The following is a 26,341-nucleotide window of genomic DNA, read 5'->3' on the forward strand; positions in this document are numbered from 1 at the left end:
GCTTAAGTACACTGTAATAAATAATGCCTCTTTCTTGATTTCTGTTCATGCATCAATAAACAGTTACACATCCTAAATTGCTTATGCATCCTTACAGGAAAAGAAGAAGAAGTTTGAGAAAGAGGGTGAAAAATATTACTCTCTGCTCGATAAACATCTGAATATCTCTGCCAAGAAGAAGGAGAGTCAACTTCAAGAGGTCGGATGTGATTCAAGTGTTTTTCATCAGTTCGGTGTTGAAATGTGAAACTGATAATGACACCGTTGTGGTCAGTTCAGTAATCAATCTTCTTTGCTTTTCTCTGAAGGCTGATGACCTCCTTGATAGGGAGCGGGTGAATTTCTATGATTCATCAGTGGAATACGTATACCAGATCCATCAAGTTCAGGACAGGAAGAAGTTTGACGTTGTGGAGCCGGTGAGTGCTGTCGGCGGTTCCCCACTCTTCCTCTTTGCTACCGCACGCGCAGGGAAGAGGGCTTTTAATTCACCTCGACAGTCGTGCTTTCAGCCACAGTCTGAAAATATATGTTTCGTCCTTTGGTTTGATAGGTGCTGGCATTCCTTCACAGCATTTTAACTCTCAACAACTTGACAGTGGAGATGACTCAGGACTTTATGCCTTATAAGCAGGAGCTGCAGCTCAGCTTGCAGAATGTAAGTGGTGTTGCTGGCCATTGTTGGGGGATTTAATATCTTCTGACTTGAGCCCTTTTAGTTTTATTCTGTCTTTGCCTGCAGTCTAGAAACCACTATGAGAGCACTTGTGAGGAGTTGGAGGAGCTGATGAAGAGGATGAAGCATCCTTCTCAAATCTCAAAGATGCAAAACTTTCTGCCGATGGAGGGTTATTTGTACTGTCAGGAAAAGCGTACGTATTAAAGATGAAGATTTCAGACGTATTGTAAATGTATTTGATTGAATTTGTGTGATAAACGTATATAGAGTCACATCCTATCTAAATAGTCAGGGATAAAGGTATGAAAAAGTTTGATTCAGGGTTAAGTTGTAAAACAATACCCCAAACTCTAAGCAGTTCCAGAAAGTTTGTCAAGTCATCGTACAAAAATGAAAATCATTTTATGTTACATTAAAGGGGCACTTTGTGTAAAACTGACTTTATGTAGAATCATGTTATAATGTTATTCCCTCATCAAAAACATATTTGGAGTGTTGCTTAGACTTTTTTCATGCATGTTTAAGAAATCCTTTAATCTCCCATGGCAACCATTCAAAACGCGGTGCAAAACGCCTGAAGGGACAGAGTCCCCCTTGTGGACTCCTCTGCAGCTCCTCCTCAGAGCAGCAGTTTACAAGCTTCTGAGCTCCTCCTTACAGAGCAGCCCTCCTCCGAGACTCCCTCACTCAGCTCCTTTAGACTAACCAGCAGCAATTAGCATCTGGTGGAACTGTGCATCTGTTGAGCTCATTACTACTTTTCAATGCAAAGTTGGTAAAAAGCTTGTTAAGGGGTTAATAGTGGAGCAGTGTTGTGAGGATTTCGTGAAGGCGGAGGGTCAGAAAGAGCCTTAGTTTCTTAAAAAGACAGAGGCCCCAATTTCAAGGCTTCGGATTACAAAGTCAAATTTCTTTCAAGTCATGTTTGATATACAGTACAGACCAAAGGTTTGGACACACCTTTTAATTCAATGAGTTTCCTTTATTTTCATGACTATTGACATTGTAGATTCTCACTGAAGGCATCAAAACTATGAATAACACATGTGGAAATATGCACTAAACAAAAAAGTGTAAAACAACTGAAAATACCCCTTATATTCTAGTTTCTTCAAAGTAGCAACCTTTTGCTGTGATTACTGCTTTGCACACACTCTGCATTTTCTTGATGAGCTTCAAGAGGTAGTCACCTGAAATGGTTTTCACTTCATAGGTTCCCTGTCAGGTTAATAAGTGGGATTTCTTGCCTTATAAATAGTCATGAAAATAAAGAAAACCCATTGAATTAGAAAGTGTGTCCAAACTTTTGGTCTGTACTGTATATACAGCAATTCTATAACAACTGAAGGTAACATAGTTGCTTGATTGTGCTATGAAATTATACTATGAGGCTGGAAAACATATAATACTGTCCCTTTAAATCTACACAAACTTGACTTTTAACCTAAACGGACCAAGATGGAGCATTTCAGTCTGTAGGAGGCATGTTCCAAAAAACTTGTAATTGTAATTGCAGTCAAACATAGTTGCACAAAATATTTATTCAGGGGAAATGGGGAGGAGAATATTTGTTGCCAACTTTAAATGTGTTGCTGTTCTTTCACTGTTAATGTGTTAATCTACTACAAACACAGTTTGCAGTTGTAACACAACAAAATGTGAAATCACACATTTTTGAGTTATTTTGTCTCCCAAGTCTCAACAGATCTTTTTGTGTCTCTTTTTTTTTTTGGTCACACCAGGGGCTTTGGGTGCATCATGGGTCAAATATTTTTGCAAATATCACAAGGATGGGAGAATGCTGATCATGGTGTCCTGTGAACAGAAGCCTGCAACAAAACAGGTACTATTACCACCAATAGCCAGAACCTGGGGCCTTTGTCGCCACTTACATTCTTCAAACAACTTACCCTACCGTTGTTGACTCCCATCGCCGACCACTTCTCCCAACTTTCTCTTTTTTTTGTTTTTTTTTCCATGCAGGCCCCAACGATACTCACCCTAAAATCCTGCATCCGCCGCAAGACCGACTCCATAGACAAGCGCTTCTGCTTTGACGTGGAAACCGTGGAGAGGTTAGCGCAAACACAACCTTACGAGGCAACGCGAGAGCCTTGTGGGATAAACAGGTTGAGGCGGCGAGGTGAACAGGTGGCTTACAAGGACAGAGTGTGAAGGCTAAATGGACCGTAGCCCAAACAATCCCTGAGCAATGAGCTGGCGCTGGAAACAGATGGCAAACTCTCTGATTGCAGGGGGAAGGAACACAACAAGCTCATATTTATATAAAAGCACACTATTTGGAACAAAATGCATTTTAATAACTGCTTGAACTACGAGCTTCCCTGTCACCTTGCTGGCCTTTCTGGTCTTGAAATGGGTGGAGATATTCGAATGTCATTTGTGCTGTTTGGAGGGGTTTTATTGAGATTGAATTCTGCATTGAGAGTGACTCTGAGTTGAACATATCTGGTAGTTGGCTGTTTGGTAAACTCAAGGTGGCAGTGCTGTGTAATGAAATGCTCCTGGAGTTAAAGCAGACATTCAACTTAATAGAAATGGATCAAATAAAATCCATATTTAACCCAGATTAGTAATTTTAGTTACTTTGATACCTAACATTTCCCATGTATAAAATATTTGACATTTATTTCACTCTGAAAGTTGATTGCAACTTAAATTTATTAAAGGGTTTTGGCTTGCCAGAGGAAGCTTTCATCTCACTGCACAGTTGTCTTTGTTAACAATTGATTCACATCCCCATGAGCTGCACAATCTGGCACTTGACGGCGTTTTCTGCACGACGACTATTGCAGCAATGTGTTTTTTTTATTTTTTATTATTATTACTTTATGCTTACTTACTTTTATCTCGTTTAGCTTCCAGGATGTAGTCTGATACATCAAAGACGCTCCCTCCTGGGGTGTTCTTATCAGTTTTTCCTTTTTCCATCTACTCCATTTGGCTTTAAAGATGAGTCTGATGTGTGAATTTAATCAAACTGGCTACTGTTGAAGAGTGCATCGTTTCAGCTGAATAATTAAACTGCAACCTTTGCCTTCCTAATGGCTCTTGTTACCGTTTCCACAGAAACGCACCCGTCACTTTCCAGGCCCTTTCGGAGGGGGACAGGAAGTTGTGGATGGAGGCCATGGATGGGAAAGAGCCTGTGAGTTTGTGTTGCTCATTTAGAATTGGTCTTCTTCGACTCTGATGAAAAATGGCTTTGCTTGGCAATGATTTTTAAAGTTAAATTTGTTATAACTTTTTCTCAGCTCTACACATACTCACAAGAATGCACACAGGTTCAAATACAAACCCTGATTAATATTTGAGTTGATGTTAATTGGACCACAAGCTTTTTGTTGCTTTTAAAAACAAACAGATCATGATTACCCCCTTTTTTGATCATTCTTTTCACTCTTTCCCCCTTTTGAAATTTCCCCACCGCTTTTGGTGAGGTTTAACATATTTACCACTAAAAATATACAGTTGTGGTCTTTGAAGGCAATGAAAGTCCATCCAACAGACTGTTTGTCATTGATATGCAGAATTTGCATGCATTGAACATAAAATATAAAATCCTGCTAAATATTGTTTCCAGATAGACCTCTGAAACTGTGATGACAGTTGTGATTTAATACATTTGCTCAACTTTACCTCCTTTGAAGTCAAATAGCCTAATGTTTGTCGGTTCTGACCAGACAACTTTGCCCCAGAAGGCATTGGGCCTGTCCATGTGGACAGATGTAAAGATCAGTCGAGCATAAAGTTGTTGATTTTGAAGCAGGAATTTATTGTCAGCTGGCTTAAGCATTTGTGGCTCCTAAGTTGATCCTAAACATCCCAACTAATTGCCTTTTTTCTTAAGATTACAGTTTGGCTCAGATGATTGATACTTGGACACAATGTGGTGTGTTCCAGTATGAAAATGTTCCCAAACAAACATAAAAAATGCTTTCAAAATCGTTATTTTAGGTTTTTGTAATGGTCTTTCCAAAACCCCGAAATCAACCCTACTAAGAATTTATGCACTACCTTTAAAAGCCAAGTCTGCCCTGGGAAACAAACCAGTTTCAGTGAATTCTGCTAATTCTAAAAGCACATGTCTGAGGCAAAAATCTCAAAGGGACATTAAATTAAATATTAATGGAGTTGCGTGTTTTTATTTAGATGTCTATGGATAATTTGAACATGTGTTGGTAACAGAAAATCCACAATGCATGCAAATGTTTTTTTCCCCAAATTCTTGTTTTTCAATCCACAGATGTTGATTGTTCTGTGCTTATATATCCATAAAACAACTTAATCAATAAAAGCCCAACAACAATGTGAAATCATTCAGTTTCGAGGTAGCAGATCTGGAACCAAAAGTCAATTTTGAAAAAGCTCTTAGTAGCACTGATTATTGTTGAAGATGTTTAAAATACATATAATTAAATGTGGTTTATCTAAAAAAAAAAAAAAAAAGACCAAAAAAAAAAAAAACTTAAGCTAAAAAACAACCAGCTGAGAAAAATCCTGTTTAAATGATGTTCAATTATTTGTGTAGGCGTAAAACAGCATGACGACTGGCAGCTTAACTTTAACTGGCATTTAACTGCTTAACTGGCATTTATGAGGCACCAGGTTCTGTACAAGATACATCTGAGGTAACATGATGCTTTCAGCGCACAACAAGGTATTTGTGTGCAGGTTGGTTGGCTGCAGCCTCAAATGACTTTAAACCAAATAGGGTTTGGTGTTGATGGAGCAAATTCTGTAGAAAATACATCTGTTCTGCATCTTGGGGAAAGGAAAAAAGATCCTACTTGCTACAGAGGATTTTCTTTCGTTTTGTGCCTCCTGATGAATATCGCATCTTACCAGTTCAGTCTATTATTTGCTTGTGGTTGACAAAGACAAATAAAGGATGTGAAAACGACACGTGGCACACATTTTAGTGCCCTTTTCCTGTGACACTTCCCCATCAGAGTCATCATATTTTTTAAAGCCTATTCTTGCAGTTTACTCTGACGGGTAAATTCACTGCACGCCAAGCCGACTTTGTTCATTAAGCACTTTTAAAAACGGCAAACACTGACCAAAGGACAAAACATGAAACTGCAAAAGAGGAGAAACAAAAACATGAGCAAAACAGAATAAAATGCAACTAGTGGTCTTGGTAGGAATATGAGACCACTAGTCTCTGATTCAATAAATCAGAGACTGATTGGTATTCTGATTCAATAAAATCAGAATACCAATGACTTCTTATATTTGGTTAAAACCTTAACCAAAGACATGGATTTTCACAACAAATTTAAAAATGAAGAAGCTGTTAAAAATTTGTGAACTTCAAACAACAAATGCCCTGGCGCTTCAGCACTTTCAATCTAAGTTCAGCAAAATCTGGTCGGCTGATCTGTGTGACTGAGAAAGGGAATGCGAGGGCAGTTGTCCAGATTGGTATTGAGGGGTAAGATCATTCAAATATTTCCCAACAAAAACCTTTTAAATGAAGTCTAAAGTAGACGGGCAGCCTGTGTAATGAAAATAAAACGGGAACTCCTCCGTGTTCCAGTCTAAATCTTTGTGGTAGCATTTTGTGCCCACTGAAAGAAAGCCAAGGAGGGCAACTTAACACCAACAAACAAATCATTCCAGTAATCCAGTCGAGTTGTAATTAAAGCATGGGTTTTTCTTTCAAAGTCATGTTTTGACATCGGTTTTGTTTTGGCCAGGTGCCTCAACTGAAAAAGATGGATCACACCCCTGCACTTTTCTGACCACTCAGCTTGAAATCACTGTCCATTTTAAAACCTAAATTAGACAGCTGGTGTTTCATAGTGTACCACAGAGTCCATGCTCACTGAGAAAGACCAGTAAGTGGCACCAGTCAACATAGAGGAGTTATCTATTTGTTTCAGGAGCGCATAAATCTTGGTATCTTTTGTAAAGCAATGAGAAGCAATTTCATGCCTTCTAAGATCAGCTAAGGAAAAAAAAGTAGAGGACCAAGAATTGGACCTTGTGGGGCTCCATAGAGAGCTAAAATTAGCTCTCATTTTGGTTACAAATATCTACACAGTGTCGTAAATACAGTACAATATTCAGGTATTGTGATCTTCTATCTTGAAAGAGGCGCTGAATCTTGGAGAACCAGGACCACATGGTCCCCTGAATCTGTACCCAGAAGGATTTCATGTAAGATGCTCAACAAAGCAAAAACTGAGCTGCGACGTGATTTAAAACCTGACTGAAGACTCCCAGAACACAATTTTCTTCTAAAACGCTTTCAGTTGGACGCAAACAATTGTCTCCAGAATCATGTCTTTCACATTACAATATCCTGAATGAGAGACAAGATACAGTGGGGCAAAAAAAGGTATTTAGTCACCCACTGATTGGAGAAGTTCTCCTGCTTAGAAAGATGAGAGGTCAGTAATTTTCATCATAGGTACACTTTAATTATAAGAAACAATTCCAGGAAATCACATGGCTTTGTCCTCCAGCATGACAATGATCCCAAACGGTGCAGTCGGACAACAACGGAGTGGCTCCATTAAAAAGCGCTTCAAGGTCCTAGAGTGGATTATCCAGCTTCTAGACCTCAACCCCATAGAAAATGTTTATAAGGAGTTGAAAGTTTGCCATCAACAGGCCCAAAGCATCTCTGCTCTACTGGAGATCCGCATAGCGGAATGGGCCAAAATACAAACAACACTGTGTGCAAATCTGCTGAAGACTTACAGGAAATGTTTGACCTCTGACATTGCCAACAAAGGTTATGTTGCAAAGTATTGTTTGCGTTTGTTGACCAAGTACTTATTTTCCACCATAATTTACAAATAAATTCTGTAAAAATAATACAATGCTTTCTTTAATTTCTTTTTTTTAAGAATTGATTCCCTTAATTTTTGGCATTCATAGTTGAAGTGTACCTGCTGTGAAAATTACTGACCTCTCATTAAGTAGGAGAACTTGTACAATCAGTGCCTGATTCCCACTGTGAGGAATCTGAAAGTACAGCTATAGTAGTAAATTTTCATCTAGAGCCAGATTTCAGTATTTTTTTAGACTAATAGACCAACACTCTGATATGGATTGCCATTGTTATTTAATATCTGAAGCGGCAGATTCTTTAGTAGAGGTCATTTTTAATTAAACTAAAATAAATTGCAAATCTTTCCTATTCAGAGCTTTGTAAAGCAGCAAGTTTTATATATTTTTCAGTACTTTACACTGCTTTTTATTGGGATTTACATGAGAGAGAAACACAAAGTAACACATACTTGTGAACTGGAAGGAGAATATGTCGTGGTTTTCAAAAATGTTCATGGATAAAAATCTGAAAAGCGTGGCATTAGTTTGTATTCTGTCCCACTTAAAAAACACAGTTACAACAATTTGCCTTCAGAAATACACTAATAAGCAAACACACTCTTGAGTGTAATTTAATCTTAATGTATATATCAGGATTTACAATATATTAATACATTAAAGCCTGTTCCACACGCCAACAACTTCAGCGAATAAAGTGACGAGTCACAGATAAAGGATAAAATATTTATATTTATTTTAATTGTATTTTTTTATATTTTACTTTTATAGTTGGTGTTTAGATATTAATAATGCCTGCCAATAACACATATTTATATAGTCATATTTTTAAATTTTCTGTCAACTTTAAACATTTTTTAACTTAGTAACATAATGGGCTGCTGGATGATTGCCCTACGAACCCTACCACTGAGTTTAGCAAGTTTTCAGGGGAAAACCCTGTACATTTAATGTAAAAACTATGATTTTTCTCCAACTTCACAATTTTGTGGTACTTTTTCATTTTGCTCAATCACATAAATCCCAAACAAATTCTTTGAAGTTTGTCGGAACATAAAACAACGTGAAAAAGTTCATTATTAAAACTTTTGCAAGACTCTATATGCATCCAGGCATATGTACATGATATCTGACTTTTATAAAAAAAAATAAAATAAAAAAAAACACGCATCGGTGTTCTTGCTCGTTAATGCGTTCATAGATTTGGAATTCATTTAATGACCAGGATTTTCTTTTTTTTTTTCAGAAACATGCAAAAAACTGAACGTATCACTTTTCTATTTGGCTAATTTCTGTTATTCCACTCTCCAAAAACGGGTCTAATAATGAATGCGTGTAGCTGCAGATAACTTGATGCCTCCCATTTCCAGACGTCTCTGGTAAACCCAAACTGGCCCTCGTTTCTCTTCGGCTGCGAGTGTAAAAACAGCCGTAAATCACACTTGACCACTAGACTGATGCATTACAGTTTCGATGAGTGTTTTGGCAAACTTTTGTGCATTTCACGGCCAAGACATTGACATGCCTGATCTCACATCCCAAAATAAAAAGTTATTCCCCATTAAAAAACTTTTTAAAAGTGCTTGGCAGTCAAGGGGAAAGAAATCCCTGCATGTACTTCTCCAGAGTCTCTTAAGCGACTGGATATGTTGGCAATTTTCTTGTTCGGCACAGAAAGGAAATCAATCATTCAAAATGCTGGAAAATGGAGTTTCGCTTTTAACTCTTAGTAATTATTCACTCTGGCATCCCCATTATTATTGTTTTTTTGTTTTTTTTCTTCCCATATGTTAGATTTGTTAGTCCTAATGCAGAATGTAACTCTGTGGGAATACCATAACACAGCATGCTGGGAGTCGGCAGCCTCTGAATCAATTGTTGGGTGTGACTGCCATATTTTTTCCCCAACTACTACCTGCTGCTTCGCGGTCATTGAACAAGACTCTCCCAGCGTCTCCTGCTGCTCTGTACTTAGCCCTGGCCTCTGACGGCTGTCAGAGCCACGAGGAGGAGGAGTAGCGCGCTATTTCAGGAAGAGAATCAGATTGAAGCATTGATATAAAGACCAGCACATTTGATAAGGTCTGGTCTCACGGTCAGAAGTTCTAAGTCTGACTTCCTGGCAGCTGTGCCTGCAATACTGGAGCCAAATTTACTCAAAGATTGAATGCATCGTTCTTTTTCTGCTCCTCGTTGTCGTTCTATGCTATAAAACCGTTAACTGAAACCAGAAAATGGCGCTCATCACCTCGTAATTCTTCCTATGTCGCTGTGCATAGGAAGCTGGATCCCATGGATTTGTTGCCTTGAACCCTAAGTTTTTTTTCTTTCTTTTTTCCTCCTCTTTCGCTTAAAAAATGGATGCAGTCATTAATCACAGTGGTGGATTTTTCCACATGCTCCACAGTCTTCAATTTCTTTTTACATTTGCTATTTTCATTTCAGATTTATCACTCCCCCATTCACAAGCAAGCAGAAAGTAAGTCAGTCATCACTGTCCACTGAGGCTGAAGTTGTGATAAAATATTCAGTTTTTCTGTGAAAAGGTCTCATTTCTGTGGTGGGGTATTTTTCTTTTTTTTTGTTTTTTGTTTTTTGTTGTTTGCTTTCCCACAGTGGAACTAAACGAAACTGGATTCAAGTTTGTGCGAAAGTGCTTCAACTACATTGAAACTAAAGGTAAGTTGTTTACTGTCTGTATTCTTGTTGGTTTCTTACTCGCCTGTTGGGGGCGTAGTTGAGTCGTCTGTTGGCATCACTCCTTGGGTTGTTGTGAAGGGGAGCTATCGCTCATCACAGCGCTGTTAAAAGGCTCATATGAAACCTGCTTCAGGTTGGAAAGCTCTTCACTCAGCACATCCAGGCTTCCTACGCAGTCTGGAAAAGTCTCAAATTTTATTACAGAGTTTTCCGGATCTGGATCAGAATGAAAAAAGAAAATAGTGTATCAAAATACTTTACTCGCTGTCCCACTGTCTAAATGTTGTTGTCTTTCCTTTGTTGTTTCCTTCATTATGCAGCTATTTGGTCTTTCCTTTCTGCCTCGTCTCTTCCTTGTGTCCTTCCTTAGTTGGTTCTTTTTGGTCTGTCCTTCCTTCCTTATAATGTTTCTTTTGTCCTTAATCCCGTTTCCCCCGAGTGTCCTTCCATCTTTTCTGTCTCATGTCGTCCTTTCTTTGCCTTCTACCTTCACAATGTCCTTCCTCCATTTAGTCCTTGTATCCTCACGCCTTTTGTTTAGTCTGTCCTGTTTTTTTCTTTTCCTTCCTTCCTTGCTTCCTTTCTTCAATCCTTTCTTCCTCCCATCTTACCTCCTTTCTTCCCCCTTATGAATTTGGCATAAATTCTGCAAACACATTTTGTATTTTAAATTCTAGAATCAGAACTTCAAATTAAGCAAAATTGAATCGGGGAAAGTCTCAAATGATTAAATGAAGAATGTGTTTCAACTTTGCCCTTTGACATCTCTCACTGTTTCTTTGGAGGGTGTCTTCAGTTGGTGCTAAAAGCACTAGCAAACACAGAAACATTCAGCAATTTTTTTTTAATTGCATCTTTGCAGCAACACCAAGGTTTGATTTAAGGAAACAGGATTACAGATGTAACTTGTCTATGAGTAGTTTCAGGCAGGAGCTACATGCAGAAAAGAACGTTTTCATTCTGTCTCATGTCAGGCATTAAAGAAAGCATGTGGTACATTTCCACTCTACAGCATCTGCCCAGATTATACTCCCTTGATTTCTTTTTTTTTTTTTTTTTCCTGTATCCTCCCCTCTCCTCTGTCCAGCCGCCACACAAGAAGGAGTGTACAGGACAGTCGGCAGCAACATCCAAGTGCAGAAGCTCCTGAACGCCTTCTTTGGTAAGGACACAAGTCTGTGAACGTGAGCGCCATCTGTCCATCTGCTTTTTTAAGCACATTAGCCTCCTGTAACACTTAAGAGGATCTGCAGCATTTTCTGTCACGTGCATAGAAGGTCCAGGTAATGAGATGCCAGAGATGGTGCCATAGGTGTGTGGACCATAGAGCAACCCAGCTCTGCCACTGCCAAACGCGATGCTGCACTTTGCTGATCAGCTGTCTGAAACCTGGCTTTCACACTTTTCTCTTGCTTACAACAAACAAGTTTGGCTATTTGGAAATATTTCTGGTCAAACAAAAATATGTGGAACCCAATGTAAAACCTAACGAATGGCCTCCTGTTATATTTTTCAGACCGAAGCTGAGAAGCTATGAGTGCTAACTAGCTGACTGCAGGCTCTTAGTCAATCAATCAATTAATCAATCAATCAATCAATCAAATTTTGTTTGTATAGCACCTTTCAGCAACAAGGCACGTAAATACAAAGTCATAGAACATAGTCAACTATTGAAACATTACATTTTACCGTCATTACACAGCAGATTGTTGATTAATGTTTCATTTATTATGTTTCAAAAGCAACCCAGCAAGGAGGCTTTTTAGTCGAGATTTAAAGAAGCTCAGTGTTTCAGCTGTTTTGCAGGTTTCTGGAAGTTTGTTCCAGATTTGTGGTGCATAGAAGCTGAATGCTGCTTCTCCTCGTTTGGTTCTGGTTCTGGGGGATGCAGAGCAGACCAGAACCAGAAGACCTGAGAGGTGTGGAAGATTGATACAACAACAGCAGATCTTTATTGTATTGTGGTGCTGAGCCATTCAGTGATTTATAGACGACCAACAGTATTTTAAAGTTTACTCTCTGAACTGCAGGGACGTTAGAGCTGGAAGTGATGTGCTCTAACTTCCTGCCTTCAATGAGAACGCGGGCAGCAGCGTTCTGGATCAGCTGCATTTGTCTGATTGATTTTTTTTTAGGCAGACCTGTGATCAATGTGTCTAAAGATAAACGCATGGATGAGTTTCTGTAGATCTTGCAGAGGTATTAATCCTCTAGTCTATGAAATGTTCTTCAGGTGATAGAAGGCTGACTTTGTAACCGTCTTTTTGTGGCTCTGTAGGTTCAGGTCTCATTAACTTTCAAACATCAACTTATTGTTGTGGAGCAGAGCGCCAATAAATTTCTTGTTTTTACTTCTTTGTCACACCTGAGTGTTTTAGATTATTAATATTTGAATAGAGATAACTTGAGATTAGAAGCTGTTTTCAAGTGATGCCTTCATTTATTGAGGGGGGAAAAGAGCAGTGCCTCCTAAACCTAATAACTAATAATAAGTAATTGACATCAAGAGTTTCCTATAACTGGCAATGAGTTTCTACCATTGCCACAGAGGACTCATGTTTGACATGTTTATGGTCATACTGCAACATTTGAATTTGATTTAAGTCCAGACTTTGACTAGGCTACTCCAAAACATTTTATTGATTACATTTTTTTGATAAGATCTTGTAGTAATTTTGGTTAACCGGTCTCTCCTGGGAAGGTTCTCCACTGCTGCACATTTTCTCCAGATGTTGATTATGACTCTTGGTTTGGTTCGCTGGCAACCCATAGTCTTGAGCTTTGTAACCATTTCCAGACTGACAAACATTAATCACTTTGTTTTTCTACTGTTTTTGGATGATTTGTTGCTTTTTGAGAACTTTCAGGCGTCAGAAAGGTTCTCCTACAATTATTTATTATATCTGCAGGTGAGGTGATAATCAAACTTGTGTTTAGCCTGTGAAGTTGAGCCAAGCTTTTCAAAAAAATAAAGAAATGTAGTTGAATCAAGGTTGATTCATGGTTTAAGAATGGGGGCAATTACTTTTCCCAGAGGGCCAGCTTGGTTTGGATAACTTTTTTCCTTTAATAAATGAAATCATCATTTGAAACAATCTTTTGTGTTTAAGTCAAGTTTATTTTTATAGCACATTTCAGCAACAAGGCAGTTCAAAGTGCTTTACACCATAAAGACATAGTACTGTAACCAATTATGAAACAGCAATAAACTTTACATTTTGTCAAACAGCATCATCAAAATCTTCAAAGAAATATACATCAAATAATCAAAAAGCAATGTTCCAGTCTGCTTTAGCCTTGAGTTAAAGGAACTCAGTGTTTTGGCAGTTTCTCAGTTTTCTGTAAGTTTGTTCCAGATTAGTGGAGCATAGAAACAGGTTGTCTTCTTTTAGTATTACAATTCATTTCTGACTAAATTTAGCAGCTGTTTGTTCTGTGTTTTTAATTATGTTTATGGGACAGTTCTGAGATAAAGTTCTGAAGAACGCCAAGACATGGTTGTGTTATAAAACAACATCTTTGAGCACTTTCCATTTTACCACTCAGAAACCTACTAAAGCTGGGTTCACGCTACGCTATTATTGGCCGCCATACGCAAAACACCTTTCATTCTGAGAGAAAATTTCTGGTGGTGACCTCGGTCATTCAGTACGACAGACGCAATTTAACACTCTCCTGACAAAAGGCGAATTGTGACAGATCTCAAGCAGGGTCTACTATGTTATTGGCAAATAGTGCAATGTGACCTCTGCCTCAACCCAATTCTCGTTGCAGTCCTCTTTTGTGCACCATGCTGCTCCCTTCGCTCTTTTTTTCTACTCTAATAGTAAGAACACTAATATCCACAATTTGCAGTTCATTTATTATTGGACTGAAATAATGCTGATGAGGAAATTTGGCCATTTAATTCAGGTGAGTTGGTGAAACGGCGCATCCTAAAGTTTGTAGGATATTAGCTCTCGAGGACTGAAGTTGGTGACCCCTGGTCCACGGCAACAAGTTGTGCAGTCTCGCATCCTCATGTGGTGTGACAGGAGTCATTGTCACATCGAGGTCACACAGTGGGAAATGTTTAAGTCCGGTACGATTTTTCAAATCCCACAGTGTGAGCCGAGGCTTAACACAAAACTGACAAGCAGGATAATTAGAGCAACAATTAATGATCAAACAAGAATGAGCCGGGAGCCCCAGGGTAATGCTGCAGGAGCGCCATATCACCCTAAACACATCATACCCACCTTGAAACATGGCAGTGGCAGCATCATGCTGTGGAAATCCTTTTTTTTTCCCCAGCAGAAATGGGGAACATGGTCAAATTTGATGGAAGGATAAATGGAGCAAAAAGGTGGTTCTGAAAAGTGGTGACCTGAATACAAGACAAATGAATTTTAGATATTTTTATGTAGAAATATGTAAAAAACATGCACCCTTTTTTCCTTTGTGCCCTACTTTGTGTTTTTCTGTCACATAGCGTCTCTATAAAATACATTTGCTGTAGGTTTGTCAAGATAACGTGATATAAAAGTTGAAAGTGACTTATAACAACTCCTCTGTCACGAAAAAATAACAGCAAAACAGTCCACGATGACACAGTATTAATGTTGGCATTTTAGTGCTTAAATTGAACTTTTGCAGCTTTGATTGATTGACATCTGTTCCTTATTTAAGCGTACGTAAACATCTTTTTACCCTCATTTAGTTTTAGTTTGAGCGAAAGACAACACTTGCGGTGGTAAGACTTTGCTAAATTACCAACTCGGCGACTGCTGCAGGTTGTCAGCTGAGCAAACATGGTACATTTGATACATTTCCTGGCAAAGAGAGCGAAGCCGCAAAGATACAGTAGCAGAAAGCATGCGTGCTGCTTTGCCACGTGAATGAGCACATTTCTCCGTCTCTTAACAAGCCATTCATCTTGGCTTGAGTAAGTAACTGGTGATCAAGAGGTGTTGGATTCAAAGGAGCGTCAAATGATGCTATAAACACCCTCAATAATAATTCCTGGCTTACAGTTTTTTAAATTATAATGAGAGAAATATAAAGAAAACCTGGCTGATCCGAGTGTGCTTCACAGAGCAGCTGCTGGATCAGCGCTCCTTTACTGGAGGGCAGAGGTCAAGAGGCTTCAAGCAGAGCAACATTATTTTTGAAAGAATAATTACAAGATTTAAAAAAACTTCAACACATGGGTATTTGTAGGGTAGGATTCAGCTTTGTACGCTTTCATACAAAATCCAAATAATTTGAATCACCCCTTCTGAAAAACAAGAAAAAAATCCCAGGATTTACTCAGTTGAATTGTACACCTCATTATTCTGTATTTCCAAATCATATCCAGGATACTTAATAAATCTATTTTAGTTGATGGAAATTCTTTGCAGATTGAACAGGGGGATTAAAAGGGGGAATTTTTTTTAGAAGCACTTAAAGAAAAAAGAAAAGGGAATGAAATCATGCTTTGTTTTGCAGTCATTTTGCAATAAATACCTAAGTGCGCAAGAGCAAGTGAGCAGTTAGTAGAAATGCTTACAAACCTCATAAGCTGTGGCACCTGGTTCATGGACCGGAAACATGACTCCAGTATGAGATTAAGTATCACTCATCTTTAAAACAAATAACACAGTTGGCTAAAGAGAATAATTTATGCCCTGCGGATCTCTACATGCGACGCAGGGCTAAACTTCATAACCCTTGAACTTGTTCACATTTTGTCCTCTTACAGCCACAGTGTTATTGTGATTTCATGTAACACACCAACGGAAAGTAGTGGAAAAATTGTGAAGTTGAGATTTTCAAATACTGTACTGGAAAAATATCTGGATTGCCTGGTGTTCATTTCTGTCTGGTGTTTAGCTCCCTTTGCTGCATTCAAGAATTTATTTCAGATCGTTGATGCACAAAGTAGAGACATACTTGGGGAAACAAAAAACAACCTGCAGCTATAATTGGAGAAAAATATTGTTCTACAAAATATTAAGCCTGTCGCAATACACAATAAATCAATTAAACGCATGATAAATTAAAACAAGCTGGATAATTTCCATCTGAATAATTGTTTTTTTCTCTTTTCTCTCTCTCTGTCTCTCTTTCTACCAAAGATTGGATGATAAAAAGCTTCAGTTTGGCGCTTTGGTCTCAACTAGACCCTTTTTTGAATGACAGTTTAGTTTACAGAGACTTCAGTATTGCATTTCATTTGTTGTTTTGGTTGTTTTGAGTGTTTAAAATATTTTCCAGTTCCAGTGTTAAACATTCCGTAGAAATGAAATGTTTCAAAACAACAAAATTCTCATTTATTGCAATAATTTCTGAGACGATTTATCATCCAGCAATTTATCATGACAGGCCTGAAAAGCATACAACAGGGGTGATGCATAGAAATGCATGCCACACCTTGCAGATTTCTTTGTAAAAAAAAAAAAGAAAGTATCCTTTACCTCCACTCCAGCCTGGTAAAAACCAGCTTCTTGTACGACGCTTTGGTTCGTACAGAGAGTCTGGACCCTCTACTGTTGAGGATCAGTTGCTTACTGGAGACATGGACTGTGTTGAAGTTTTAAACGATTGGATCTGATTTTCATCGCTAACATTTGGCCATGACGCATGTTATGTGCCAGCTCGACCTTGAAGGATCTACACTATGACGTTTAACGGAAATTATGTGGGCTGTAAACAACCATCACCCTCTGCAAAGAGAGAAATGCCGAGCTGAACAAGATGACTGTTCATGTTGCAGCAGTCCTCTTGCTCCAACTTTTATTGCTCAATATTTGGAACCGTGTCCAACGCAGACTGACTGGTTTATTCACTTCCTCCGCTGCCATCGGCAAACTACAATCACAGGCAGACAACAATTCATAAATCCTGCAGAAACTTGACATTGTTCACAACTCCGCTTTCTGTTCGCTGATTGGCCTGCTTGAAATGCATCCTGAGAAATCAAAGTCAATGGGACAAATCCCAAACGGAGCACTGAAGGGAGATGAGAATCGAGGGGGGTTGATTTTTCACATATAACCCCAATAAAAGTACATTAATGTCGGTGCGTGCAACATAACAAGATGTGAAAAAGTTCAGAGCTTTTGCAAGTCTCGTGTTCATGGATAAATCCCCAATCTGTGTTTGGACAAGAAGCTGATGCTGGAATTCGTTTCCTGCAGCGCCGCTAACACGTATCGAGACGACTGACGACAATAAGAATGTTTCCTCAGAGGACGATATCGAGTTGAAAGGAACTGAGGAAATGACAGTCATTACCTCTACTATGATTTTGCAGGTGGATGGTGAAATATGGAAACTTTTCCAAGTCAGGAGATGATGGAGTCAATTGTCAAGATGATGAATCATCTTTACCTGTAATAGAGATCTTTAACTTCTCCTCATGGAAGACGTATCAGATGCATGGCCAGCAAACTCATCCTGTGAAGCTGACCTTTATCCAGCTCTGCTGCCTGATGGATGATGAATACTTTGACAGTTGGTGCCTCTAAGAGTTTATATCATCAAAAAGGATATTGGAGATGTACCAAAACTGCCCTATGTCTCTCTTACTTCATAATTTAATCGCCCTTGTATACCCCCCCAAAAAAGGAAAAAGAAGAGCAACACATGCCACATGTTTCTAAACTTACCGCATGCTTTTTGCTCCTTTGTAGATCCCTCAAATCCTGGAAATGTGGATCTCAACAGCAGCGACTGGGATGATAAAACCGTTACAAGTGCATTAAAGTTCTACCTGAGGTTTGTTTGTTTGTCTGTTTGTGAATACGTGCCTAAAAGGAAAAAAACAAAATCCACGCAGTATGATTTTTTTCATTAATTACGTTACATTTGGTCACACGTTACGTCATTTCAAAATGTTTCCACAAGGAATTAGATGTTTTCCAGAAAACCGTTTTATCATCTGGCATTAGACACAACTTGCTGTTTCCAAACTAACCCCACCAGAGGGCTCACTCTTTAACTTCTTAATAGTGTGACTATTTAATGAGTGGATTCTTGTTTTATTCTTTCGGTGTTTGATGTTTTAATTTATGTTCCCCATGTGTTTTCTCATTTTGTCTTTCCTTTCCCACAGGAATCTTTCTGAACCTCTAATGACCTACGATCTGCACGGAGAACTCATGAGCGCTGCAAGTAAGACATGTTTGAGAGCTTTTACTTCGCTAAGATCTGCATGGATGGGTTACAGCATGAACCCTAAAGTTGAGTTATGTTGCATATTACCAGTTGAGTCCAACCGTTTCTCTGAAAAATATTTGATCTAGCAGTTTATAGAAAGGGTGGAAACTTCGGATTTACGAGCTTGCTTTTTTTCCTCCCCTTTTTTTTCTTTTTCTTTCTTTCTTTCTTTTTTTTTTTTTTGCTGCTACTTTAGCGTGGCTTACACTGGCTGGGAAAAAAACATCGAAACTCTAAATGGATTAAAAGAGCCATTTGTAAATCAATACAGTGCAGGCTGCGGGTCGAGCATCTTTATCTATTTGGACACAGAAGAAAATCCAATCCTTTATTTATACTCGTCTGTCACTGTGCATTATTGTAAACCTGAGAAGATGGTAGGTTTAATAACACCAGCCTCTTTCTGTCAGGATGTTGCATTAAAGTACATGGAAATGCCCTTCATTAGCCGCACACGGTTCTCCTCATTACGTATCGTGACAGTTTGAAGACTCCGTTTTATTGGCTGCATACCATTGCACTGGGTGGTCATGCTTCACTCCATTTAACTTTGCAATTAAGGGGAAACTTTGTGATTTACACGGCTTAGTTTTACAGCATGTTTTAGATGCATCATTTTCACCTAGATTTTTGCTCGGAATATTCATGTCTTTTTGCTTGTACTAAAACGGTTAAAACTTTGCAGAGCTTCTCTCCTCCAGTTGATTTTCCTCTTATGTTGGAACTAAAGCCTTATCAGAATTATTACCCACAGTATTGGTAAAAAAAAAAAAAAAAAAAAAGTGGCTTCTTTGCCATCAGCAGTATGCTTGCCTGTATTTTGGCCAGACATTCAGACTTTTAGGTTTGATATTTTTATGTCATTGTCATTTATTAAAACACAATTCAACACAGATGTCACCAAAGCGCATGTTTAGACCAGATGTTAAATCAAAACAGTGCTAGGAGCTCCCTTAAAGTGTAAACCCCTACTTTGAAGATCTTTTTGTTTTTTTTCCCGATCACATTGTTGCATATCGTTTGCATTATTTAAGACGAGCATTATATTCGTGTTTAAAGGGCTGACCTTTTTAGAAATGTGTGTTTTGTAACCACAAGTTCCTGTGCTTTAAATCTTAGCTCATACAATCACTGTAGAATCATAAGTCAATAAGTCGCTGCGCCGCACATGATTCCCGTTGTGACAGAAGATTATTGCCTGCACTGAAATGACAGAACAAAAAAATATACAGATAGTTCAATGAGAAACTATTAGCCGCAGTTCCTGCAACATGCACAAAAATAGATGAAAATTTGCTGCTATTTCCAGTTCCAGCCACAAGTTTATACTTACTGAGTCATCATAGAAATAAAAATTATATTAATTTTGGGCTTTTAACGATAAATTGAACCTTTGCTATTCAATGATGGAGAGAGAAGCTTAAGTATTTTTGAAAATAAGTATTGGGTGTTCATTGCGAAATTAAATGGCAATGAATACTGCCGGCATGATGACTGTCACTCACTTTTTTTTTTACACCATTATGATGACCTCAGTGCTCTGCTTGAGCTTCAGTAGCCAAATACGCCACATGGTGTGTCTTATCCAAATGAAGTTTTGCATGCATTGGTATTGCGATAATGTTAGCCATTTTGAGAATAACGCAGATTTTGCTTGACAGGGTCCAGTTTATAATTTATATAATTGAGTGCTTTTACGCCGCACAGAAATTTGGTGGGGGTCTAAGTGTTTCTTAGCAAACCATAACCACACATTTCTTTGCAGCCCTCAACAAGCTTCTGGCATAGTTCTAGTGGGATATTGAACCACTCTTCTTGGCAGAGTTAGCAGAAAAAACATTTAAATTGGTGCTTACATTTTCAGTGGGATTCAGATCCAGGCCTTTCCAGGAGCTTAACGTCGGCCTGTTTTATCCATTCCAAAACCAGTTTTGATGAATGTTTGAGTTCATTGTCCCGTTGGAACACCAAATGCACCAAAGCATCTGAATCAAATTGGGACAGTTTGGGTAAGATGAAAGGAAATTGGTTAGAGTGTTCAGAAAAACCAAGGAAATCCACAAGGCTCCAACCCTACTGTGAACTGTAAATTGCTGGAACCAGTGTCATTGTCCACAGTTTTATACTGGCATTGACTCAAAGCATACTAACAAGAATGAAGCCCCTGCTATTTAATCAACTTCCTACATGGAGCAGCCAGACGACTTTTGGATAAAATCCCTATGGTCAGATGAAAGAGCAAAAATTAAGCTGCCTGGTCACAGTTGATGAGAAGAATGCTTGGAGAAGTTATGGTCAGACTATCAAACCTAAGTACTGTCAAACTGTCGCACAAGGTGGTGGTAGGAGTGTGCTGTGGAGTTTGGAGGTGATACCAGTTTATTGCTTAATGACCTGGAAGGATTTGGGTGGGATATTCTTCAATATTCCATCCAAATCCTTCAGCTTCCCCTCAAATCTGTCCAGTTGACTCCAACCGAATTACTAAAACCTTGAACATTCATCAGAACTTGTTTTTAAATGGATTAAGTAAGCTGATGTGAAAGTTCTGGATTGTCTCCAAGCCCAATCTTAATGAATATTTAAAAAGGAAACGAGCTCAACCAGCTATGGTTAGATACACTACAAACACACTAAATGTTATCAAGTATTTTTCTACTTTCTAGTGCAAATATTTTAGTACTCATGAAATAAGGCTAGACTGTGTTAAGTCAATAATACCTTAATATTAATGGGGAAAAAACCTGGCAGATTATTTAACTTATAACATGGAAAAAAGTGTGTTATAAATGAAATATTTTAACAGTGCAACTAGTACTTTGTATCAGTATTAATCAGTACTAAGCTTTTACATCTTGCTGAAAAGTTACTTGCAAATTAGTTTTGTCTTATTCCATGTGTACTACGATATTTGCAGTATAAACTAGGCCAAAAGTACATGGTGATTTGTATTTATGTAGTGTACGGTAAAATATCCATCCAAAACTGTTCCATAACCTTGTTGAAGGTTAAACAAATGGATTAAGAGTTTGAATTTGTGTGGTTTTGAGAATTCATTTAAATTCAAATTTTTGCTTCATATTCCTTGTTTTAAGTCACTGAAGTTTTATTATTCAAAATCATTTCATCCTGAAAAAAAAATGTTCAAATGGATCATTAAAAACCTCAAAACATTGTTTTTCATTAGTGTTGCAATTAGCCGTACAGGCACAAGAAGTATTAAACTTCGGCATTTATTGTTTGTCTCTATTTTTTATTTTTATTTTTTTACAATTATCTAAAACGACTTTGCACTGTCTGCCACAGAGTCTGATAATCTGGACTTTCGACTGAGTGAAATTCATTCACTCATCTACAAACTACCGGAGAAGAATCGTGAAATGTTGGAGATGCTTATTAGGCACTTAGTAAAGTAAGTCCAAGCTGAGTTCATTGTGTCGTTTTTTTTACCACTTCCAGAGAAATAAATCCTCTCTTTCTGAAGTGAGCTCATACTTTTTTTGTCACCGCCTGGCTTGAGTTACATTTTATTTAACCAGCCTGGCATGATGTTGACAGCGTGTGCAGCCACAGTGATGAAAACCTGATGACTCCCTCCAACATGGCAGTTATCTTCGGCCCCACACTCATGAGAGCGAAGGAGGAGACGGTGGCGGCCATGCTTGATATCAAGTTCCAAAACATTGTGGTTGAGATCATGATCGAGGACTACAACAAGGTACAAGTGAAGCGAGGATGTCCTTTTTATTTTTTATTTTATTTTTTTTCAATCAACAGGGACTGTTAGGGGTTTTTATTCTTAATTCATACTACTTCCATATGTCTGTGTTTGTAATGTCTTGTTAGTGGATTAGAGCTGCTATTACATGTGGTTTGTTTTCGGTTAATGAGGACCCGTTGGAAGCCTTGTTGCTGTCCAAGCAGTTGCCAGCACTGAAAACAAAAAAACAGTCAAGTTGAGTTTGTGAACTGTAATTATTACTGAAATGTACCAGAATTTATGTGTTTTAAATGTATTATTTTGCTGTAGTTTAGGCACTTTTGTTATGTATTTTTTAATTGTTATTATTTGTATTTGTAAATGTCTACAAAACTGTGCAGGGCCTTGCAAAAGAACTCATCCCCCGAGAACTTTCCTACTGTTTTAGTGATGATCTGAGTTCAACATAAAGTGCCGAACAATTATAAAAAGTAAAAACTTTCTGCAAACTAGTCTAAAATGTATTCCGCTTCCGAAATCTGACGCTTTAGGAAGAAATCTGTTGCACAACGGCATGTGGAGTGAAGTTCCCCGCTGCCCTTTTCCTGGAAGTTTGTGGCTATAACATGATGAAATGGGGAAAAAAATCAAGATGTATGAAAAATAACCAGAAGACTCTGTAAAATCTACTAAAGAGTACTTATTTAGTTGCTGTTTTTCAGCTCGTCATGCTTCAGCCTTTTACCTCAGTTACCAGCTGGAAGAAGCTGAAAAAGCAGCCAATGAACCAAAGTGCTACTGTAACTTTTTATGTGATTCCAGATCTTCACTTGCATGCCAGAGGACAGCGCCTTCCCACCTGTCCCTCCTCCTCGGATCACGCCGAGAAAGCGGCAGCCAATCACCATCTCCAAGCGGCCTGCTCGCGTTTTCCATCCTCTTACTCATGAGCAAGTCCGCGACGCAGAGAGTAATTATCAGCCGACCTAATTGTGGTCACCCTCCTTCTTTTCCCATCCTCCCTGTGCTCAGTGTACAATTTCGTCTTTTTTTTTTGTCTGTAGAGACCACAGCAAGGTCACTTCTTGGCATTTTACAAATGGGATTTATTGAAGCGTGCTTGTTTGTCCCAGTAATTATCACGAATTGCAAAAACCTGTAAGCAGTTTGCCAATTGAAATTCTTTTTTTTTTCTGTTTTACTTTTTAATGTTAATAGAAAACCATGTGACTTTTCTTTTTAATAGCTCATTTGACATACAAATAAAAGTATCCACTGTTCGTTTTTACCCCTCCACAGTCTTATTCTTCTAACATGTCAGAGTAAAATCATGAAATTTTCTGTCTTCTTTTTAACCTCCTTTGTTGGTTCAAACTAAAATGTTAGTTGTGCCTCCTTGCTCTCACTGTGGCCCAGAAATTTGGCTCGTCTTTGTTGGGATATTTAACTTTTTCCCTAACTTGCTGCTTTTGCAGAGTTTGCAGGTTATGCACATGTGCAATTCATTTTACTGCAGTAAAGTTCTACACTGCTTGTTTACATTAACTTTGCACCCACTGTACAATCCCAAGGTAATTTCTGGTTTTTACATTTCATCAGGTGCATTTCACAGCAGTAAAAATGCACATTTAATGGTGGTTTAAGGTTACAGTGCAGTTAAAGCTGGGTATCATTTTTTTATATATGTTTTTGCAACAGATGGGCAGAAAGACACCTCTGTGGTGGATGGGGATGTCTCAGCGAGCCCCAAACCCATAAAGCCGATGAAACCCATGAGCTGTGCCCCACTCGCTCCAAGAGAACCTCCTTCGAGGCAAACGGGGATCTACAGGCCGGCCAGCCGCCAGGACCGGCCGCCCGACTCCGACGCTGAAAAGTTGAGCGATGTGAGACAAAAGCCAGACTCTTCCCCAGCAGCAAACGGGGATTCTGGGGTCTTTGTGAGTCGAGTGCCGTCGTTCCAACGTCAGAAAGCTTCTCCGAAGGGAACGCCAGCCAACCGAGAAGGTAAGAGTCCACGTTTTATTAATGAAAGTGAAACTAATTTATGTCGACATTTTATGTGAGTAGAATAATATAGATGATAACATCGGCATGGATTGTTATATAGTTTGAATGTTTTTCTTAAAGAGTATATGTGGTTCCTGTGGCATTAAGGTGCTGTTGATTGTAACAGTGACACATTCCCATCATTTTATCTCAGAAGATTAACTGTGCACACATGTATAAGCTTAACATAATATGTTGGGCTTAAATACAAATTCACATTTTAGGAGGTGTAGCTTTAAATCGAATTTGTCATTACTAGAAGATAATGGGCCGAATTTCTACAATTAAATCCAACGTTATTCATAATTTAAAGTAATATTTTAAAGTTACAAGCATGTTTCTTGTATCTCCAAGTATGAACTAAAGATTAAGGTGAAGGCATGGGTATGAGTAATTTTGGGCTTTTTTGTAAATGTTCAACCACCAGCCTCTGAACTGCTGCTGTTAGACTGCTGCTCCTTGAAGAGCTTTTACTTTTCTGGGAAGGCGAAGTAGGTTTTCCTCAAGAATCTCCGGGATGGACTTGCCAAGTCCCGCTGTTGTAAATCAAGCTCCGCAGCGTGATGCCGCTACCAACACGTCTGCTTGTGGGGACCGTTTTCATGGGGTCACGAGGTGTCGGGTTGCACCACAAGCGGCAATTTCTTTTGATTATCACAAAGTTAAAATTTAGTCTATTCCACATGTTTGGAGATCTTTCAAGAAGGTTTCTTGTTTAGTTTTTTCCTTTTTTGTTGTTGCTTTTTTTTTTTTTTTTGTTCCGGCACCTTTTTTTAGCCCAGCATTGTCAACTATGCAAGTAAATGCCTCCTCCAGCTTTTTGGCTCACAAGTCAAGGCGACCCAGAAAGCAGTGGTTTTAAAAAGATGCATTTATCGAAAGCTGGCAAAGCATTCAACCTAATTAAAAATTTTATGTTATGCTCATGATTAGTCAGACGTCTGGCAGGTACAGATTTAACATTTTTATTCAACCAAGCAGTTTGTTTAATAAGAGACGAGAGGAGTCTCTTAGAAGATATTAAAATAGTAAAAGTAGTATCAATTAAAAAAAATTATTTACAACTTATTAATAAAGACACAACTTGTGAACATGTTATTTACAGATGTATTTATCTGCAATAATTCTGGTCTCTTGGGTTTTAAAAGGTAGTGCAGATGTGTGCTTCCTTCTCATCTAGTTAGTGAGTGGACCTCCCAAAATCTGCAAAGTGCGTAGAAGCTGGCTGGTGCACAAGCTACCCTGCCCTCTTAGCATTTTTGGCCATGACTTTTTATTTCATCTCCACCTCTATTTAATCATGTAGCGAAATTTGTCATCCCAGTCGGGCAACACAAACAGCTCAGACGTGGCTGCTGTACATACTGAATAATTTGCTTGTGTTTTTATTTTTATTTTTTATGCTTATACCTGTTTTTTTGTTTGTTTTTGTTTCGTCTCTTAGGACATTCTGATGGTGTAACCAAAACAAAGTCTGCAGAGAAACATCCCATTTGTCGACCCCCCATCAGGCCCCCTGAGCCCCCATCCAGATGTCCCGCTCCACAAAAGCTCCCAGTTGCAGCCAGCTGTGAGGGCACGCCCACATCTTAGTGAGTACACCAAAGTCTCTACCCTCATGCTTTCTGGGTAATTAAACGCAAGGCTTTGAGCAAAGTGTCTAAACCTGTTCAACTCTAAGATTTAAATTATATAGCGACATTAAAGCCCCTTTTGGACTGCAGGACCGAGCCTGGCTCGGCCTGGCCCGGGTTCAAGCCCCGGGTCCGGCGTTCTTGCGTTAGCGCTTAGAGCTAACTAGCCGAGAGCTGTGGTTCCATTCGGGCCAGCCAGACGGGGCTGGTATGCAGTCAGACGTTAATTGGTTCATTTGCCGCCGAGGCGGGCACAGAGAAGAGTCATCTTCCAGATCACATGTTGTGTTTAGACTTTCTCGAAGTCGGCGTCAAAATAACTCTCGTCTATTTTTAACCATCAAATTTTCAATGATAATTATGACATGCTCAAAGGCATTTAATTTTCATTTAGTTTAATTAATATTCAGCAAGCTGAAGGGAGGATCCACATGGCGCCATCACACGTCAAGCACATAAGTGCATGTAACTTTTTCTCTGTAGTGACAAAAACAGACTATTGACCCAGTAAATTACTTATAAACAATGAAATTAAATGATTGATCTTAAGCTATAAGCTATTTATCTGCGGTGGCC

General features: G+C 38.7%; 1 protein-coding gene across 1 annotated transcript in view; it reads left to right on the forward strand.

Annotated features, from left to right (window-relative positions):
* The window catches only part of ophn1 (oligophrenin 1), a 44,308-nt gene that overhangs the window by 11,515 nt on the left and 6,452 nt on the right, over positions 1–26,341 (forward strand). The window contains exons 5-21 of the mRNA XM_028031136.1: positions 98–199; positions 309–419; positions 554–658; positions 743–872; positions 2,422–2,522; positions 2,663–2,754; positions 3,770–3,848; positions 9,947–9,980; positions 10,118–10,180; positions 11,289–11,363; positions 17,857–17,941; positions 18,279–18,337; positions 21,689–21,794; positions 21,941–22,100; positions 22,905–23,052; positions 23,781–24,089; positions 25,576–25,723. Coding sequence (XP_027886937.1) covers positions 98–199; positions 309–419; positions 554–658; positions 743–872; positions 2,422–2,522; positions 2,663–2,754; positions 3,770–3,848; positions 9,947–9,980; positions 10,118–10,180; positions 11,289–11,363; positions 17,857–17,941; positions 18,279–18,337; positions 21,689–21,794; positions 21,941–22,100; positions 22,905–23,052; positions 23,781–24,089; positions 25,576–25,723 — 1,907 coding nt within the window. The remainder of the gene's footprint in view (positions 1–97; positions 200–308; positions 420–553; positions 659–742; positions 873–2,421; positions 2,523–2,662; positions 2,755–3,769; positions 3,849–9,946; positions 9,981–10,117; positions 10,181–11,288; positions 11,364–17,856; positions 17,942–18,278; positions 18,338–21,688; positions 21,795–21,940; positions 22,101–22,904; positions 23,053–23,780; positions 24,090–25,575; positions 25,724–26,341) is intronic.

This window comes from Xiphophorus couchianus, chromosome 11 (assembly GCF_001444195.1).
Source record: "Xiphophorus couchianus chromosome 11, X_couchianus-1.0, whole genome shotgun sequence".
NCBI classification, from domain to species: Eukaryota; Metazoa; Chordata; class Actinopteri; order Cyprinodontiformes; family Poeciliidae; genus Xiphophorus; species Xiphophorus couchianus.